We start from the raw sequence: 16,605 nt of genomic DNA, 5'->3' as shown, positions 1-16,605 counted from the left end.
GTACATCTTATTAAGTAACTGTTCAATGTGGATTTGATATGTCAGCTTGAACAGTATTAAAACATTCCAAAACTTTTTAACCCAATCCAGTTATAGTTTGTTGTTGTTGATTGAAGTCATGTTTATTAAAACTTTTGGCTTTTACCTCCATATACAGAGCTTTTTTCTGGGGGTACACAGGGGTACGCATACCCCTAAACATTTTGTGAATCTAAGTTTGGCCTCATTGAGGGGCAGTATTTCAATCTGAGTAGGAAAATGAGAGTACCTCTAAACATTTTTTTTTTAGAAAAAAAATCACTGGATATATATCTGAAACCTTATTCAGGTCAAGAGGGGGTGGAATTTTCAATGACAGTGCATTATGCATTTTGTTTCATGTACAAAATCAAACAGGGGCTTTATTTGTCGGATTAGGAAAAAAGCATCTGGTTAAGTTTTCTTAACTTTTTTATTTCTTTAGGGCACAAGTAGATCTAGTACCCCAAGGCAACAGTGGAAGAGAATTCTCTTGTCTTGTAAGGATACATTTCGAGTGCAGCTTGGAAGATTGCTTGTGCATGCTCTGTCTCCAGCACGGCCTTTACAGGAGAGAAAGCAAACTCTGGAGATCATATCTGAAATCAGCCACCAGGAAATTTTGCGAGATTGTCTAAGTCCAACTTTGCAAGTAAGCATGGTGGTGCTTCTTAACACTGAATGAGAAACCCATTGACCTTAAAACAATTACTTTCATTTTTTTGTTTTGCTTTTCAGCATGGGCCCAAACTCTCTCTCTACTTATTTGAGTTAATGCATGATCACAAGGAGCAGCTGTCCAATGAAGATCAGTTAGCAGTGGGAGTATTTATGAATGCATTGAAACATTGTGGTTACAAATATATTCCTCTCAACGCACCACCAAAGCCAGACCTTATAAAAGCTATGAGAGAGGTGCGTAAGTCTATACAGTACAATCATTTTCCTTATTGATCTTCATTTGACTAAATGTCATTGAAATGGTCTCTGGGGGAACGACGTCACACTTTTGCCCTGTTTAAGAGATGCATACATCAGCTGAGAGAAGAACAGTCGAGAGAGCTAGCTTTTGTGCCACAACAATTGCTTTCTGGAGATTTCTGTAACATTTTTCTGATGATAATAAAAAAGGAGAAGCTTATAAAATGCTTTAAAATGAATCATTGATACAAGAAATATGAAAATACTGGTAAGGAACTGAAAAGAAAAGAGCCGCTAAATCTTTTTCCTAACAATTTTTTGTCAGGATCAAAAAAAATATGAGGCAGAAGAAGATGTGAACAAAGCTGCTTGGGAGAAGACTATGGCTAATAATAGGCAAACGTAAGTTGTTCCTGTTTTCATTAAGAATGGCATTAGGTGTGCAGTTGTCACCAAAAGCAGCACCATTCCCAATCTTGTTTCTACCAAATTCCAACACTGCCATCAAATGAAATGCACATCAGGTAGCGTTATGCTATGCATTTTCCCACTTCTACCCACCTTTATAGCAGCCATTGATGTGAAACAGAGAAATGAAAATGTATGTCATGGTGTCACGTCACGTAATGACACATTTCAGAGGAGGAGGTGGCAAACTCAACAGAAGCTTGCAATTTCCAGTAGCAACAGTTCCATGTGTTTGGCCATGTCAAGTTCCACTCCCTGTCTTCTGCTTGAATGGCCTTGGTGCTTGAATGGTCTCTCATTGCCCCAACAGAGGCCAACTTGAAACAGAAGTATTTCATGCTAACTTTTTAAAGCTACACTGTACTGTGTCTCAGATTCCGAAACATGAAATAGTTGCTTTAGCCATATGAATGCTGTGTTGACAGATAATCTGTTCCTACCAAGTTTTAGTAATTTAGTATTCCTGTCATATAAGTGAATAAGACTTGAATGCCTGGATCCACCCATAAATTGGTCATGTTCCTAGCAGTATTTGGACTTATTCTTATTAAACATAGACAGCTGATAATCCTTTTAAATTGATTTGCTTATTCAGTCTCTTTCAGCGCCTGGATGCAAAGTCGAAGGACATTTCTAAAGCAGCTGGAGATATCACCCAGGCTGTGTCTCTGTCCCAAGGAATAGAAAGAAAGAAGGTGATTCATCACATCAGAGGAATGTATAAAACAGACTTAAGTGCTAGCAGACACTGGCAGGAGCTTATTCAGCAATTAACACATGATAGGTAAGCAACTTCACTGTGGCAATCTCCCTTTCAAGATATGAGAGGCTGTTCCTGTGTTCGTCTCTTATCTCCAAAGAAAATGATCTGAAATACATATAGAAAATATTTGCTCATTTATGACTTAATGCCATTTTACTGAACTTCTAAAGAAGGTGTCTTGAGCTATAAGATTTCATTATTGACTGTACTAATCAAGTAATCTTGGCAGCTCTCCTCCTGGTTGTGCAGGAGGAGGTAGAGAGAGAGGGAGAGAGCACATCTTGGTCACTTGACTTGGACTTGCAAAGGCTTGTCTGCATAGCGCAAAACCATAGTTTGAGGTTGCATGTGAACTATGCCATTGTGTGTCTACAAAATTGATGAATGAATTAGTAGCAAAGTGTTTGGGAACATATGAGTGTCTGCCTCGCTCTCCCCCCCCCCCCAATCTTCAAGGAAAGAGTGATACTATTCTTACAGAGAATACATGCAGGATGTAAAGTTAGACTTCTTCTAACATGCCCTCAAAAATCAGGATGAGTTAATGGAATAAAAACACATTTTACTGCAGGTCACTGAAAGCTGGACCAAATTGATTTCCTAGTTCCTCAAAATTATACCCACCCTCCGTTTTCAGTACCTTAAGAGTACTTTTTATCTATGAGTAGCGTAACTGTACTTTTTGAATATTTTGAGGCTCTTCAGAACTGAGTTTTGAAATTTGCACCGCTGTTTTAAAACAGCAGTGAGATGGCACCTAATCCCTGACAAAATGCTGCTTCTTTCAGAGCACTCTGGTATGAACCAAGCTCCTACCCAACATCTTGGCAACTAGATCCGACAGAAGGCCCCAACAGAGAGAGGCGGCGTTTGCAGAGGTGCTACTTAACTATTCCAAATAAGTATCTTCTCAAAGACAGGCAGAAATTTGAAGGTATGTGTTAGGACGTTGTGGGTCGTTACTCGTGGGAAACACTAACAACTCCAGAGCTGTATATTTACGGCATTTTATTATAAAGATATGTACAAGAGAGAGAAACAGTCCATGCTGCCATTCAGTCTGTTCCTGTCCGTCGCTGCCTTGCAATGTTTCCGGGCTCCCCTGGCGGTGCTCAGAGACCTCAGCATCAGAGAGCCCTTCGGGCTCGTAGCTGCCTCCTGGTGGTCCCCTGACAGTATGCTTTAATATGGTCAAAGGCCTGGAAACAATGCCTTATGAGGAACGGCTTAGGGAGCTGGGTATGTTTAGCCTGGAGAAGAGAAGGTTGAGGGTTGATATGATAGCCATGTTCAAATATATCAAAGGATGTCATATAGAGGAGGGTGAAAGGTTGTTTTCTGCTGCTCCAGAGAAGCGGACACAGGGCAATGGATTCAAACTACAAGAAAGAAGATTCCACCTAAACATTAGGAAGAACTTCCTGACAGTGAGAGCTGTTCGGCAGTGGAATTTGCTGCCAAGGAGTGTGGTGGAGTCTCCTTCTTTGGAGGTCTTTAAGCAGAGGCTTGACAGCCATCTGTCAGGAATGCTTTGATGGTGTTTCCTGCTTGGCAGGGGGTTGGACTGGATGGCCCTTGTGGTCTCTTCCAACTCTATGATTCTATGAATATTCTCTAGGGTTCCTATTACCTGTCTCTTAAACGTTGCAAAAATTAATTTTTTGTTTTGTGTTTTTTTAATAGAGGTTATTAAACCCCCTCTGTCGTATCTCTTCGAAGACAAAACACATTCTTCTCACTCTTCTACTGTAAAAGATAAAGCTGCCAGTGAGCATATAAGGTTAGTTTGAATTGGAGAGAAAAAGCTTTTGCATAGCTTGACCATCTGCGTAAAAAGTGACAAAGGAACTTTGGACGGTATCCAAGAAAGCGGTTCCAGTAGCACAAGGGAACTTCTGCTCCCATACCTCTCTCTGGATGCTTCCTGTGCCTTCGCCAGATATGCTCTAGTCTAGAGGGTTGGGGAAACCTCAAGGACAGAATTAGGGGGCATGTGGGGAGAGGGGGCAAAATTCTGTTGTGCACCTAGAAGTTATTGCCATGCTTCATTGGATGCTGCCCTTCATCTAAGGAAGAATTGGCAAAATTCAGGATTGCAAATACCGGTACCCACTTTCCTGTTCAAAGTGAGAATTGGTTCCTGGTGATCAAGAACCATTTTCTCTCTCCTCCCTCCCCACCATCAAATTAAGCAGTCTGTGACTAATGAAGGTGTACAGTGTATGGTTGCACCTTATGCAGGGGTTTGGCTCCAAGGGTTTTGCATATACACAAAAATGTGTACACTCATACTGATCCCCGCCCCCAGTGAGCATCCCAGGCCTTTTGGAGTTGGAGCGCTGTGTGGGCCTTGCACGGCAAGCAAGGCAGAGAGCTTTAAAGTTCTTTTCGTGCCAGGGAAACCTTGCATTTAACTTGTGGGATTTCAACTAGCCAGCTTTCAGCCGTGTATAGTTGGAACCATGCAAGTGACCTTGACTGGTAATTCAGCTGACAGAACACATTGACCATGTTGTTAAAGTATTTTATTTGAGAATGGTAGTTTTGACATGCTTTAGAGAGGTTCGTAACAGCAAACCAGTGAATTCCCTGTATGTCGCTGCAGAGTAAATCGAAGATGCATCAACGTGGCACCATCTAGAGAGACTCCTGGTGAATTGCTACTAGGTAACAGATATTATTTCTCTAACCTCACACTTAAGCGGTTGAGTTGCTTTATTTAAAGTGAATGTTTTGCAAACAGCACCTTTTTTAAAAATAATTTGGAAAACTTTGGAAAGAAAACTTGCAGGAAAAAGCTATTACCGGTATTCCTCAGGCTAAGCTAGACATCATGTTAAATGCATGATTCTTATAAACAACTGCTTTCTCCTTGCGTTTCTATCAGGATTTGGACAACAGTGCATGAGGTGAGGGATTTAACCTCTCTCCTGCTGTGGTTGCAGTGAAAACTGCAAAAGTGCTATTAGTCCCCAGAAGATCTGCTAACTCCTCAACACTGCTATGAGCCCAAGGAGGGAAGCTTCCATTGATGTTAATGGACGTTTTACTCCAAGGCTGAATAGATGGCTTTTTGTGGGTGTGGGGTATTTGCATCAGGACCATGATGGAAGTGAATGCAGATGGGAGTGTTGTCTCCTCCTCCCCCTCCCTACGTGCTGTGGTCCTGATTCTGATACCAATAGGTCTACTCTGACCGTGACGAACATTGGAGCGCTCTCCATGTTTATTTTTAGAAACTGTTCAATAGCTGAAGATCTAGTGTCGACTTATTTTCATGTCAGTTTATTGATATCAATGGTATATTTTCAGTGTAAAGGCCTACCATAATAAGGTTATGTATTACAAAGTGGGAGAATAAATAATCCATATAAATGTTCTTCATGGTGCAGGTAAATGTGGAATGTATTTTGTGGAAGACAATGCTTCTGATACAATTGAAAGCTTGGTAAGTAAAAAAGTGAATTGACTTGTTTTTAAAGTTGATTTTTTCATTAGCATAATTTTAGCCGTAACCTGTGATTGTGTTAAATCCCAGGACTTCAGTTATATGCATTTTTTATGTTTTGTGAGCAATTTACTGTGTAAATATTTCAGAAGCAGTCCTCCCAACTTAAGTAAAACAACTTATATTGAAAACCTTGAAAGTGATTTAGGATATTTGTTTTTCTTTTCAGGGGTTGGAGATTCTATCCAAGGCTTTATAGTACCAGAACTGATTTATCAATAGATCATTCATTGTTATTTACATTCATTATGGAAAGTCTGTGGTAACTGCTCAGGGCTAGCTTCAGATTTTGAGGACCCTTCAGCACAGGCTATTGGTGGGCCCTTGGCCCCCTTCAGTGCTTTTTTTCTGGGGGGACGCAGGGGCATGTATACCCCTAAACATTTTGTTCATCTACGTTTGGCCTCATTGAGGGGCTGTATTTCAACATGATGAGGAAAATGAGAGTACCCCTAAACATCTTTTTAGAAAAAAAAGCACTGGCCTCATCCCTTCCCTCCTCAAATCACACACCTCCCTCTTGGCCTATAAACTAAAACAAATTTTGACCAACATGGGAAAACCCTATTGTCAAATATATATTTTTTAAAATTGTGGTCAGTATAATTTAGAAATATAATGTAATCTCCAGTCCTATACATACTCAGGTCCCATTAAACTCATTGGGTCTGAGCAGGCATGTATATCGGATTGCATTTTCAAGCATCTAACTTAAATAAAACTTGTAAGTACTCGGCCTTTGGAATTCTCATCAAGGGATTACAGACCAGAGGCTGGGACTGCGGGCCAGGAACATTTAATGGGAGTGATTTGGTTCCCGTGTGCAGTGACTCCCCGCAAAGTGCTTGCACTTGTGAAAACACCATAAGGGGAACTGGTAATGGACCATGGCACAAAATCCTGCACTGAAGACTCTCTAGAGTGCAGTTTGTTTCCCTCCCAGCAGGTTTTGTTTTGGGAGGCCAGAATGTGCAACCAAGAGGATCTTCTCCAGAATCATTGGCACTCCTAATGAGAATGACAAGAGGATGCAGGCATACAGCAACCAACCAACCTATGGTTGTTTACGCATGACAAACAGGCATCCTCTTGTCCCCTGCCAAGGGAGGTGTAGTGCTAGCTTGCCTTAACACCAGAGAGGCCCCATCAAGAATATTCCCTGTCTTCTGGGCATCTACTGACCATAGGGCACAATCAGCCACTTCTAAGCTCTTCTGGCTCTTCCTCATTGCTCCTGGCTCTCTTCTCTCATGGAACATCTCATAACTCTACTTGAGTGCTTTATACATGGATTAGTTTGCATGTGACACTTTCCTGCAAGCACATCTGGTCCATAGTCTTGGTGGGAAGGAGGGCAGTTCATGAGTGGTGGTGGCATGGGGCGGTAGGTTCAGGCCCATAGCAGTGGGCCCTTGCTTGGAGCCTGACCAGGTCAACTGCTCCTGCTGGCCATGAAGTTGTTGAATGCTTATTGGGTCAAATATAATATGAAATCAAGAATGATAGATTCAGATAATGTAGTATGTATTAACAGTGTTCATATGCCACCCAATTGCAAAGTTTATTACTCAGTATCTGAAAGATTACGAAATATTAGCGTGGCAAATAAATGCATTTTAAATGAACACGGTTTTTAAAAGGCTAATAACTTTAATATGCTGTGCTTTGTTCAGAGCTTTCATGGTGAAACTGAACCAGCATCGTTTTCTTGGACATTTGAAGAAATCAAAGAGGTGCACAAGCGTTGGTGGCAATTAAGGGACAATGCTGTAGAAATATTTTTAACAAATGGCAGAACTTTGCTATTAGCTTTTGACAACACAAAGGTAAATATTTTCCATGACAGCATAGCAATGTTGAGCAACAGTTAGCCTTAATATATTCTTTAGTATATACCAAAATAAGCTTATTAATTGAATAATAAGGCAGATTTTTCATCACTTCGTTAAAGCTGTGAAATAACTTGTTTTTCAGCAAGCAGAGAATAGTGACCTGAGAATGTTGGGTTTTTTCAGATTGTATCTGATGTCAATCACAATGCTATCTGTTACTGTAATCTGTTTTATTAGTAGGAGGGAAAATAATTTTAGTTTTGAATTTTCCTAATCTCATTAAAAATGCTTAGCAAGTTGTTAGATGGAATTTGATAGAAATGGTATTCATTTTCATTTTCATTAGCTTTCAGCAATGGTTACTGTGGTAAATTCTCAGTAGTCAAGGCATGGGCAACCAACCATGACAGGAATAATGTGTACAGAAATATATTTATACATTTATTTATAAAAATAATATTTACATACTGCTATATAATAAAACAAACCAAAGTGGTTTTTTATATGAATTGGATTTGTCTTTGGGCAATCTTGACATTATTGCTGCAGAGTTTCATATTTTAACACTTATAAAAATGTTATATTACTTTCCCCAAAAGTTCATAACGGTGTCCAACCAACCAAAAATATTTAGCACTATTAAATTACCATACAAGAAACAAAGTACATCAGAAAACCCACAGTGCCATTCAAAGACCTGATAATTTTTTATTTTAAAAATCACAACCCTGAGAGGAAGCCTGTCTTAGAACTTCTGGGATGAGGTTCCACATTTTGGACAGGCATCACTGAAAAGTCTCCAGCCCTAGCAGTCACTGACTAAACCTCTTTGTGGTGATCATTCGTATAATGGCATGCATAGATTGTGTATGTGAGTGTGACTTGCATTTGAAATGGAGGATACCTACATTTATGCTTGTATGATTGTCCTAAATACTGTTGAAACTAATACATATCCAAGAATTGGAGCCTGAGAACTGCCTGCAGAAGGGCTGGCTAGAAAGTGATTTCCCCCAACATTACCTCCTTCCCTGAGCAGCTCCTAACCCCTCTGAAAAGAGCCCTAAACGGCCTCAGCCCAGTATACCTGAAGGAGCATCTCAACCCCCAACGTTCAGCTCGGACGTTTAGAAGACATCTGAAGGCAGCCCTGTTTAGGGATGTTTTTAATGTTCGATGTTTTATTGTGTTTTTAATATTCTGTTGGGAACAGCCCAGAATGGCTAGGGAAACCCAGCCAGATGGGCAGGGTATAAATAATAAAATATTATCTCTCTCTATCTATCATCTATCCATCCCACAACTGCGGGACACTGCTGACTAGGATGTGCTGTAGTGGTGGAGAGATGTGGAGAAGTTGTGAGGAGATTGTACAGAGGCAGTGTCTGTGAGCAGGACATAAGGTGCCTCCACAAAATATGGCAATTGGTTCTATTCAGCAGGGTCCCAGAATCCTTTTGGGGAGAGGGTTCTTTTCAGAGGGCCTGAGAGAAGAGGAGAAGGTAGGAAAGTCCCCTTCGGCCAATTTCCTTCCATGGGCAGATCTCTCCCACTGCAATGCTTGAATAATGCATGTAGGTATTTGCATGTGTTAATTCAGCTAAAGTACTGAAATAAAAGTATGAATATGTTATAAAACTGAGATATGCACGTTTCAGGAGACTAGATCATTTGTGGTTTGGTAAAAGCTTGATGTTTTGGTTCTTTTTAGGTGCGTGACGATGTGTACCACCACATCCTAACAAACAACCTCCCTAACATCTTGAAGTATGGCAACATTACAGCATTAACCCAACTGTGGTACACAGGACAGATCACTAATTTTGAATACCTCACTCATTTAAACAAACATGCAGGCCGTTCCTTCAATGACCTTATGCAGTATCCAGTATTTCCCTTTATACTTTCCGACTATACTAGTGAAACACTGGACCTCAATGATCCATCCGTTTATAGGTAATAAGAAATATCATGAATTGTTTCTTTTAAAGTAATTTACTAAATATGCCATCTGCTGTAAAATTAATATATTTTTGTTAATAAACACCCATTGTATTCATTGTTGTGTTTCTTAACTATAGCAAGTATCAGTAATTTATGGAACTGACAAGCTGCTAATATTTGTATAATTTCAGAAATTTGGTCAAACCCATAGCTGTACAATCAAAAGAAAAGGAAGATCGTTATGTGGACACTTACAAGGTATTAAGATATCTAATGCATTGTTGCTTAGTGCCAGCCTGGTATAAAAGGAGAACTCTATGTAACACCATTGACTTTGCTTTTCATTTTGCAAACATATGCATACATTTCCAGTTCAACTGAGTGAAAGGAAATAAAACATTCATAACCCAACATTCCTCCCCGTATTGACCTTTGTGAAGAGATTAGCAAGTATCTTATCTGCTAAACCAGGGCTGAGTTACCTCTGACCTGTGGGCCGATCTACCAGGTGGCCCAATTTGGCCTGCAATACCATATTCCCCAAACCATGCTCATCTGTCCATCAGCTGACATCACTGTATGACTTCAGCCAGAGCCGTCTTAAGGGGATCTGCCGCCCTGGTGCGGCTATCCCTCCGGCGCCCCCGCCATGCCGCCTCTCCGCCGCCTCCCTCCCGTGCTTGCCGCCCCTTGGGAGGGGGGTGGGCGAGCGGGGGATGAGGGGCGTGGGGCTCTGCGCGCCCTTCCAGCGCTTCCGGGACGGGAGGCGAGGGCGGCCGGCTCGCGCTCCCGCGTGCATCCGGATGGCGCGGCGCAGCCGCGCAGCTTGTGCTCCATCGGGTGGGCGGCCAGCTGCGCGCGGAGCGCGAGCTGCCCGGCGCCACCCGGCTGCGCGAGCCGGCCGCCCTCGCCTCCCGTCCCGGAAGCGCTGGAAGGGCGCGCAGAGCTGTGCTCCTGTGCTCTGCTGGGCAGCCAGAGGGCGTGGCGTGGCCGGCCAGCTCCCTAGCCGGGAGTCAGAGGGCGCTGCCGGCAGGCGCTGCCAGCGGGGCTGGAGGACGGAGGCGCCCTCCAGGCCATTGCGCCCTGGCGCGCCGCGCCACCAGCCCCAATGGATGAGACGGCTCTGACTTCAGCTGATGAACAAGATGGCAGAGTTTAGTCCTGGGGAAACACACTGCAGATCCCTGTAGAGAGCAAGATTGAATTCTTAATTCATCAGCTGATGAGTAGAAAATTCAGTCTTGCTGTGTGCTGCAACAACAGCACACTTTCTGCAGGGAATGTGCTGGTGAAATATACCTTTCCACCCACACATGTCATGTTATCATGTCACTGGCAAGGTGGATAGTCCCAGCCACTTGTCAAATTTGGGCCTTTCAGCAGGATTCTTTTCATTTTCCTGTGTACATCTACTACAGGGGTCTCCAAGCTTTCCTTGCCTTGTGCCAGTGTCTCTAGCGACAATTGCGCGGCGGGCCAGAGGGCAGGGGAGCGTGCGCCCGTACACAAGCGCACACGCTATTTCCGGTGCACATCCGGGTTGGAGGAGGCCCGTGCGCATGTGCACAAGCTATTTCCTGTGCTCCTCTGACCCGGAAGTGGGTCACTGCGCCGTGCCGCACCATGCCACACTGGTAAGAGCAGGCGGCGGGGGTCACTGTGGGCCAGATAAACGAGTCCCTTGGGCCTTATCCGGCCTCTGTGCCATAGGTTGGTGACCCCTGATCTACTATAAACTTGCCCAATGTTGTTGTTTTTTTTAAAACTGGATAGGGATGTACTCCAGATAGTTAAAATATCAGAAGCCTAATTGCATGATACCCTGCCTCTGAATTGGTTGGAGATAAAGCCTCTGCCCACCAACCAAAGGGAGCCTTCACGATAAGTACAGGTGGATGGATTGATTATAGTTTGGTGTCTGTCTACATAGGGACAGAACTGCGTGTCCATTTTCATGTGGATTTTAGAGAAGCATACCTATGTCCATATGTTCTCCCTTTTACAGTATTTAGAAGAAGAATACCGTAAAGGAGCGAGAGAAGATGACCCAATGCCCCCTGTGCAGCCGTATCATTATGGATCTCATTACTCCAATAGTGGAACTGTACTTCACTTCTTGGTTAGAATGCCTCCTTTCACAAAGATGTTCTTAGCTTATCAAGGTAAGAATTGCTGTATGTTTTCATATACACATTTAATTGATCATTTATATGGAAGCTGTTTGTGTTTATCGCTGTTTCGTTAGCCAAGTGTGGCTATTATGATAATATCTGTTATGAATTTATATAACATTTATATAGCTTTGGAAATTTTGATAGTATTGTATGGCCAAGAAAATAATCCATACTGTATTGGTTCTATTTTGCCCTATTACAGGGTTCTATAAATGTATAGCTCATGCAATGTAGTATAATCAGTTTAATTTGACTTCATTTTACAGACCAGAGTTTTGACATTCCAGACAGAACCTTCCACTCCACCAACACAACCTGGCGCCTTTCATCATATGAATCCATGACTGATGTAAAGGAGCTTATTCCAGAATTTTTTTATCTTCCTGAGTTTTTGGTTAACAGAGAAGGTGTGTTGGGGTTTCGTTGAGTATAAATTTGGGAGGAGAGGAACATTGTGTAGGCAGCTCTGAGCTGCTTAAAGGGAAGAGTGGGTTGCGAACATTTTTACTTGCATTGGGTACTCAAACCCAAGCCAACTACTATAAACAAGGCTTTATATTTATAGGATTTGATTTTGGGGTGCGCCAGAATGGGGAAAGAGTGAACCACGTGAATCTCCCACCTTGGGCTCGAAATGATCCCCGACTTTTTATCCTGATCCACCGTCAAGCTTTGGAGTCTGACCATGTTTCCCAGACAATCTGCCACTGGATTGATTTAGTGTTTGGGTATAAGCAAAAGGGCAAGGCTTCAGTTCAAGCTATCAATGTCTTTCACCCTGCTGTGAGTACCTTTTTGTCATAAATTGATTTTGATCTATTGTACAGAATCACTGGATGTTGTATTTGTAGAACGTATTACAGGACACTCCCCGACTTCCTCAATGAGGAAGAAGGTTCAGGGGGGTGTTGTTTTGTCCTAAGGCCTAGAACTTCATATCTTGTCATCACTAGTAGCCTCAGTTCCCCCTCTTGTGAAAGTTAGTTCAGGCATAGGGAATTGCCCTACATCTTCTTCTGTGAGGATGGATGCAAAGAATTCCTTGAGCTTCTTGGCAGTCTCCTTGACCATTTATTAGTTCATCTTTGACTCCTACTAGGCAGCACCAGGTCCTCAGGGAAAGACCCTGCACCCCAAAGACCTTCCTGTACTCAGTTTACTCTGCCAAGGTGTATGAATTAAGCTCCCATTAAAGAAACAGTTGCCAACCATTTTGGGTCATTAATAAGCAGTGTGCCCGACAAAGGAGTAGCTGACCTGGAGCCATAGTGCACTTGTCTTGTTAGTTTAAAATTATGATCATGTGTAAGAACGTTACTTGTTAGCCTGCAGATTTGGTATGCTTTACCTACGCTTAGTATTGTGTTTCATTACTCAAGAGTTTTGTGTAATCCAAGTCTCAAGCACATGCAGATGTTAAGTGCATCAGACTGCGCAGCAAGAACCCTTTTTTGTCTTTTCAATAGAACATCATATCCTTGTATTTGGCTCACATTTTAGACATACTTTGGAATGGACGTGTCAGCTGTAGAAGATCCAGTTCAAAGAAGAGCCCTGGAGACTATGATAAAAACATATGGACAAACCCCTCGCCAGCTGTTCCACACCGCACATGTCAGCAGACCTGGATCCAAACTCATTATGGAAGGAGAGCTCCTTGCTCCCATGGGGCTATTGGTGCAGCTTGCATTCAGAGACACAAAGGAGCAAACTAAAGAGATCACATATCCGGTATGTCAGAGTGATTCATAAGGCTGCTTAATATTAATTAATATGTGGCAGCTAGTATGTGGGGACTTTTTGTAGGGGAGTATCTGGAAGATTCCCCTTCTTTCTAACCAGGGAAGGGGATCCTGTGGCCTTTCAGATGTTCTTGGACTCATGTTCCCATCAGCCTCAGCAGCATAGTCAGTGTTTGGGAATGGTGGGAGTTGTAGTTCATCACCAACTTTGGGGGGGGGCACACATTCACTACCCTAATTCTAAAGTTTCTATCTGTCTGAAAATCACCCTCTTATATTTCACGCTGTTTTCCTTTGACAAGGAGATATTTCAGCTGGACTGCAAAGCATCAAGTAATCTTTCATGTTCCTGATTACTTGTTCATTTTATTTTCTCATGTATTATTATACAGGAATCCTTGTCAGTGTTGACCAGAGAGATCCACAGATTTTCCTTTAAAAGAAAAGAAGAAACTCATGTTTAAAGAAAGCATTCACTGATACTAATCGCCAAATGTTGTCACTAAGTTTCTTCACAGAAATGCTTTATTAAAACCTGAGATGATTAGATCACACACTTTATTTTCCCCAGGAACGTATTTTACATACCGTATATACTCTAGTATAAGCCGACTTTTTCAGCACATTTTTTTGTGCTGAATAAGCCCCCCTTGGCTTATACTCAAGTGAGGCGGGCAGCAGCGGAGGGATGAGCGGCGAGAAAAGAGCCCTTTCTCGCCAATCGTCCCTCCGCCGCCGCTGCCCGCCTCTCACAAGGGCATGCACAGGAGCCGCGGTTGGGAGAGGCGCTGTGGAGGAGGAACAAGCAGCCTGAAAGCAGCCCTTTTGGGCTGCTCCTTCCTCCTCCATCGGTTTGTGGTGTGGTGAACTGGCTTATACTCGAGTCAATACTTTTTCCCAGTTTTGGGGGGGTAAAATTAGGTGCCTCGGCTTATATTCGGGTCGGCTTATACTCAAGTATATAAAGGTAAAGGGACCCCTGACCATTAGGTCCAGTCGCGGACGACCCTGGGGTTGCGGCACTCATCTCGCTTTATTGGCCGAGGGAGCCGGCATACAGCTTCCGGGTCATGTGGCCAGCATGACTAAGCTGCTTCTGGTGAACCAGAGCAGTGCCGGAGCAGTACCTGTTTATCTACTTGTACTTTGACATGCTTTCGAACTGCTAGGTTGACAGGAGCAGGGACCGAGCAACGGGAGCTCACCCTGTCATGGGGATTCGAACCAATGACCTTCTGATCAGCAAGCCCTAGGCTCTGTGGTTTAACCCACAGCGCCACCCACTCAAGTATATAGGGTACTCTAAAAAAAATTAGCATACCTAATTCTCAAAGAAAATCCATGTGGCTTAAAACTCACAACACAAACATCTAAAATAATAATAAAATCCACATTAAAACCACAAATTTTAACAAACCACAGATATTAACATCAAATCTAAGCCCCCAGTAACACACACACACACACACACACACACACACACACACACCGGCAAAACAGCTATTAGGCTACCAAAGATAAACCAGCAAAAAGGGAAGAATCTTGTAAAAGCCTTTTGGGGCAGCCAGGTTTTTAGCAGCACTGATAAGGTCTGGTATACCTCACTTGGCACAGGGCACCTCAACAGAAGAGGCTCTAGCTCTGGGTATCGCCTGCTGTGCTTCTTAGAGATGAGGAATATGAGTTAGGGCTTCAGATGATGATTGGGACTTGTGGGGAGGAAAATTCAGAAGACAGAGGGGCTTAAGGTACTCAGGCCCCAAGCCATTTAGGGCTTTAAAGGTTAAGATCAGTACCAGGAAGACCGTTATCTATGCCAAAAATGGAAAAAATTAAAGATTTTATATAATCTACCTTTAGCAAACTCTTAGGCCTGGCTCAGATGTAATGATCCGAGTCTAGCGGTTTGTCAGCCTGGAAACAAGTCCTGTACTTTCACCTTCTTCATGCCTCTCTTTCCGGCCTTCATTTGCACCCTGCTTCAGAAACACTTCCCTAGTTTCTTAAACCACAGTATCTTGTGATTCTGAATTGCGAGACTGATTTAAGGGCTTACTCCCAAACCAGGATATGAGCCAGGATTGGCCAATTCCAACCCAATCAACCATGGTTTATCTTAGCAGTTTGGAATTGTTGCATCTGAATGTTGCCCTTTTGTCTTACACCATTCCCTACTTCTATTTTTCCTTTGATATTTGTTCTAAGACCTTATATATCATTGAAGTTACCTTTGGATAAATACCTGTTTAAAATTAATGTATGTTAAAGATAATTGCATTCACCTTGAGATTTAAAAAGCTTAGCTACAGTGACTGTTTAAAAGGTGTTAGCTGACAGCTGTTTTATTTCATTTATTTCATTTAGAGTCCTTTACCTTGGATTAAAGGCTTAAAGTGGGGGGAATATGTAGGTTCCCCAAGTGCCCCTGATCCCGTTGTCTGCTTCAGCCAACCACATGGAGAAAGGTTTGGCTCCCTGCAGGCTCTGCCAACGAGAGCAATTTGTGGTTTATCCCGGAAGTTCTGTCTTCTGATGATCTATAGCAAAGAGCAAGGTAAGGGTGCTAAGTGGTCTCTGCAGAAGCATTGCAAAAAAGAATCCATGCTGCCAGCCTAATTGTCTCAACTGCTCTGTTGTCCAGTCTCTCACTCATTCAAAGATTGCAGCTAATATAATGCTGAGGCCTGACTCATATGTTACCTGGGTGGCATAATTGCTGCTGAGATCTCAAAGAGCATGGGAGCAGAACTGTGTGGGAAGCAGTTCGTGAAGTGGCTCCCATGTGAGTTGGAGCAATTTTAGCCGCATCTACAGAACCATCCAGAAATAAGTGGTTCTGCAGATGTACTAAGAATCTGCTACAAAGTCACTTCATGCAGCTGGTTTGAGATTTCTGTAGCAATTGTATTGCTCTGATCACATGTGAATTGGTCCCAGTAAACTTGTTAAACAAGGATTCTTCACTGTGGGAAGTGTTTTTTATGTTTAAGAAACTGAAGAATTTCAAGTGTCTGTTCTCTATCAAGTTCAGGGTTTGATATTTGGATATACAGCACAGATAAAATTAAAAATGACCACATTATTGAAGGCAGAGGTAGAGAAACTCAGGTCCAGGAGCCAAATATGGCTTCCCATGCTGCTTTGTAAGGCCTACAGTACTCTCCCTTGGCCACAGCCCACACTGGCTTCACCTCCACCTTCAGGATTCTTGCCTTGCTGGAATTTGACCTTCAAC

The 16,605-nt window shown here is 42.7% G+C and overlaps 1 protein-coding gene across 1 annotated transcript in view; it reads left to right on the top strand.

Annotated features, from left to right (window-relative positions):
* LYST (lysosomal trafficking regulator) overlaps positions 1–16,605 on the top strand; it is a 79,967-nt gene that overhangs the window by 50,685 nt on the left and 12,677 nt on the right. Inside the window, exons 31-46 of the mRNA XM_033144325.1 lie at positions 464–670; positions 757–933; positions 1,265–1,341; positions 2,003–2,191; positions 2,959–3,104; positions 3,854–3,950; positions 4,776–4,837; positions 5,563–5,618; positions 7,352–7,504; positions 9,222–9,466; positions 9,646–9,712; positions 11,460–11,616; positions 11,895–12,035; positions 12,194–12,411; positions 13,129–13,359; positions 15,735–15,924. Coding sequence (XP_033000216.1) covers positions 464–670; positions 757–933; positions 1,265–1,341; positions 2,003–2,191; positions 2,959–3,104; positions 3,854–3,950; positions 4,776–4,837; positions 5,563–5,618; positions 7,352–7,504; positions 9,222–9,466; positions 9,646–9,712; positions 11,460–11,616; positions 11,895–12,035; positions 12,194–12,411; positions 13,129–13,359; positions 15,735–15,924 — 2,413 coding nt within the window. The remainder of the gene's footprint in view (positions 1–463; positions 671–756; positions 934–1,264; positions 1,342–2,002; positions 2,192–2,958; positions 3,105–3,853; positions 3,951–4,775; positions 4,838–5,562; positions 5,619–7,351; positions 7,505–9,221; positions 9,467–9,645; positions 9,713–11,459; positions 11,617–11,894; positions 12,036–12,193; positions 12,412–13,128; positions 13,360–15,734; positions 15,925–16,605) is intronic.

Source organism: Lacerta agilis, chromosome 3 (genome assembly GCF_009819535.1).
Source record: "Lacerta agilis isolate rLacAgi1 chromosome 3, rLacAgi1.pri, whole genome shotgun sequence".
NCBI lineage: Eukaryota > Metazoa > Chordata > Lepidosauria > Squamata > Lacertidae > Lacerta > Lacerta agilis.
Note: the sequence above shows the minus strand (reverse complement) of the source record. Positions and strands in the feature narration are given on the sequence as shown.